The sequence below is a fragment of the Aptenodytes forsteri genome, unplaced genomic scaffold, assembly GCF_000699145.1.
Source record: "Aptenodytes forsteri isolate BGI_AS27 unplaced genomic scaffold, ASM69914v1 Scaffold351, whole genome shotgun sequence".
Taxonomy (NCBI): domain Eukaryota; kingdom Metazoa; phylum Chordata; class Aves; order Sphenisciformes; family Spheniscidae; genus Aptenodytes; species Aptenodytes forsteri.
In genome coordinates this window covers 51,576-55,017 of record NW_008794604.1, presented here as the reverse complement: position 1 = coordinate 55,017, position 3,442 = coordinate 51,576, and the positions used below count along the sequence as shown (strand labels likewise).

The 3,442-nt window shown below is 64.5% G+C and overlaps 1 protein-coding gene across 1 annotated transcript in view; it reads right to left on the bottom strand.

Moving 5' to 3' along the window:
• Positions 1-514, bottom strand: part of PROB1 (proline rich basic protein 1) — a 6,339-nt gene extending 5,825 nt beyond the window's left edge. Inside the window, 1 exon segment of the mRNA XM_019470454.1 lies at positions 5-514. Within this exon segment, the coding sequence (XP_019325999.1) occupies positions 5-266 (262 nt within the window). The 5' untranslated portion in view covers positions 267-514.
• Positions 515-3,442: the final 2,928 nt, after the last annotated feature.

The window sequence follows — 3,442 nt, the reverse complement described above, 5'->3', positions numbered from 1 at the left end:
CGGGGGGGCGTCCCCTCCTCGTCCAGAAACTCCAGGCAGTCCTTGAAGGTCTCCGTGCCCTCCGAGCACAGGGCGGAGTGGTAGGAGGAGACGGAGGAGCCCGACATGCTCTTGGTGAGATCGTCGCGGGGGAGGCCGGGGAGGTGGCCCTCCTCCTCCGACGCGGACTGTCGGCCGCCCCCCCCACTGCCGGGACCCGCGCCGTCGGTGCTGGGCAGCTCAGCGTGGGAGAGCAGGACGGGGTCCCTCTTCCCGCGGGGCATCATGGCAGGGAGGGTGCCAGCCAGTGCCACGGGACCCTCCTTGCTGCCGGGGACGCTCCGCTGGGGACGCCGGCTCGACCTTCTGGCTCCCTCGCCGTCACGGCGGCTGGACCCAGCGGCGGGATGGAGCAACCCCTCGATCACATGGACGTCAGTGAGCGCCAGCCCCGGGGAGGCGATGCCAAGCGCATTGCAGGGATGCCACCGCCGCCCCCGGCCTCAGGGGTCTGCCGGGGGGCTGCCAGCACCATCCCCTGCCCCCTCACCCCACGCTGCTGCTCCCCAAACTCGCAGGAGAGGTGCCTTGGTGTCCCCACACCTCACGGGGGTACCTGGGCTGTGCCCCCCAGCACAGCGAGCTGGGCTGCCCAGGGGCTGGGGGACCCGCAGACCCCTCTGGGGACATCCCATCCCCGGCGCAGAGGGCACGGCCAGGCCCCAGGCTGCCGCTCCGTCCCCGCCATGGCTCCTTTCCCAGCACCTCTGCCTGCCTCGCTGCAGGGACGGCATGTCCCCATCCTGGGGGCTTCCCCAAAAAACACCCTGCCCCAAGCAGCAGCTCCCCCAAAACGAATCGCAAGCGGCCAGGAGCAAACACAAGACTTGAAATCAAACCGGGCACTGAGCACCTCTGGGACTCACAAGAACCGAACGATGGATGGCTACTATTTGGTTTTTGGGGGGGGGGGGCCAAAGCAAGCGGCCGGAGCGCCCAGCATGGCACGAGAGTCTCTGCAGCTTGTCGGCCCTGACTGCTGCCGGCAGAGCTCAGCCCTGGCTTTCGGGGGGCTCAGCCCTGGGTTTGGGGGGGATTTTTGCAGTGAAGCAGCGGTAGCAGGTGCTCCCTGGCGCTGCCAGCCCCAGAGCAACCCGATGCCCAAGTCGTCTGGGTTCATGCAGGGACTAAATTTAAACCTTGGCAAGGAAAAGGAGGAGAAGAAAGCTTCCCTGATAGCTGGCCTGGCGCTTAACCCTTCGCTGCTGAGCAGGACTGCGTGGTGGCATTTGTGGCCACGGGGAGCGGAGGAGACCTGCCGTGGGCAGCGCTCGCCGGCGCGGTGGCCTTGTGCAAGAGAGCAAGGGGGGGGATTTCAAATCCCCAAATCCCTACAGCCCAGCTTTGCAGGGAGCCGGTGGGATGCGGCTGTCAGCTGGGGAGCTCCCCGTCCTGCTTGGATGGCTTGTGGCACCCCAAAACCTTGGGCTGCTGCTTGGGTGCCTCAACCACCCTACAGTCCCCATGCGAAGTGGGGTCTGGCTCTCAGCCTGGGGCTGGCAAGGCAGCGTCCCCGACCCCCCCGGGCCCGGCTCCCCGCAGCGTGGGCTCACGGCATGGCGGCCCAGTGGACACCTGCTGAGTCACTGCTGGCTCCAGCCCCAGCACAGCGCAGCCGGGAGCACCGCGGGGACGTGCACGTAGCCCCTGCCTGCTGCTGGCTTTGCAGTGCCGGAGGGGGATGTACAGACCCACAACGCGGCGGGGGGGACGCAGCTCCCCTCGGGCAGAGCTGGCTCCTCAGTCCCCAGCCAGTCCAGATCCCAGAGAGATGCCGTTTCATTCCCTCTCCTCCGCTGAGGGTCATGCCCAGTGTCTCAGGGCCACTGGTAGTTGGTGGGAAAGGGAGGTTGGTCCAGCCCGGGGACACCGGTGTCCTGCTGAGCCTCCCTGGGGTGCCTTGCTGATGCCTTTGGTGCATCTGGGGTACCACTACTGGGGGTAGGAGGAAGGGCAGAGAAGGCACAAGGGGAACACGGGCTGCGGGAGCTGGTGAAGCTCCGGATAAGGTAAAATAATCAGCCCAGTGGGAGGATCACTGCAGCTCCCCTCGGGCACAAAGGGAAAGGTCCTTGCGCTACTGCCTACAGGTCCTGCTGTCCTGGCAGCGGGTGCGAGGCAGATTTAGGGCAACGACTTGTGTAACTGCTTTAAACCTTTCCTCTGCCCCTTTTCCTGCCCTCGCACCAGGCACTGTTCTTGCTGCTGCTGCTTCTTTCACTCCGACACCCGGGCCCTGCCAAAACCGAAATGGCCAGAGCGTCAACAGCTGCGACAGGCGGTACGGCAATACCGGAGGCTGCGAGGGTGGCCGGAAAGCACCGCCACGCGCCCAGCCGTTCAACCGCTTCCCCGGCACCCGCTCTCAGCGCTGCGGGAGACGGGATGACCCCGTACACCCCCTGCTCCATAGGGCCAGCTGTATGGGGAAGCACGGCCGGGTTGCAGCAAGGACTGCCGGCTTGGCTGATTTCTTCCAACATCCCCAAGGCTGCCACGAACAGCCCGGCTGGGCGTGTTGCTGAAGCAGAGAGGGAACCGGCTGGGCAGTCCCAGCCCGAGGCTGCCAGCAACCTGCCGGGCAAGAGCCACGCTCCAGCGCCTGCATCTCCTCCTCCTGGTCCTTGGGTGCATCCACCCCTCCTCAGTGTGGCTCGGGATTTCTAAACAGAAAAGAGAGAGGAGGGCATGGCGGAGATCCCCGGGGTCCACCTACCAACCGAAATACAACCGGTTTAGGTTCAGAGGCCGTAAACCTGCCTTCCAGCACCCGAAGCAGTTTGGGGTGTGTGTGGGAGCAGCCTGTTAGGCACCAGCACGTTACAGAACAACGGGAGGACCCAGGCTGAGCCAGACTTGCTAATTAAATACTGAATACTTTTATGTTTAAGCCAGCGTGATACTGCCTGTAGACTTACCATTGCATTTGCTTATTAACTTGCTTTTCGTGCCAGCTCTGTGCATGCTCTCCTCTGAACGCTGGCAAGCCTGAAAGGGAGGCGGCAAGGGGGAAGATGACGGCTGCTAGTGGCTGCCGAAAGCGGGACGTGCCTCTCCCACGCTGGAGCTACTTTTTGCAACTCCAGAGGAGCAGGAAACACTGGCCCAGCTTGGCAAAGGCTTTTGAAGTTGCTTCCAGGATTCGGAAGGGAACTGGGCATCCGAAACACACCAGCGGCTCTGACAAATCTCAAGCGCTTTGGTACCCAAGGGTTGGATGCGTGAACCTGGGGTGGATACAAATAGCTTGGCTGTCCCAATCCCAAGCCTGCCAAGTGACCCACCTCCGAGCCTGTGCAAGGACCTCACCTCCCTCTCCACCGCACTGACCGCGCCGTGCAGCCGCAGCGCGGGGGGCCGATGCCCGAGCAGGCGCCCGGGGCTGGCCGCGCGGGGCGCCCCA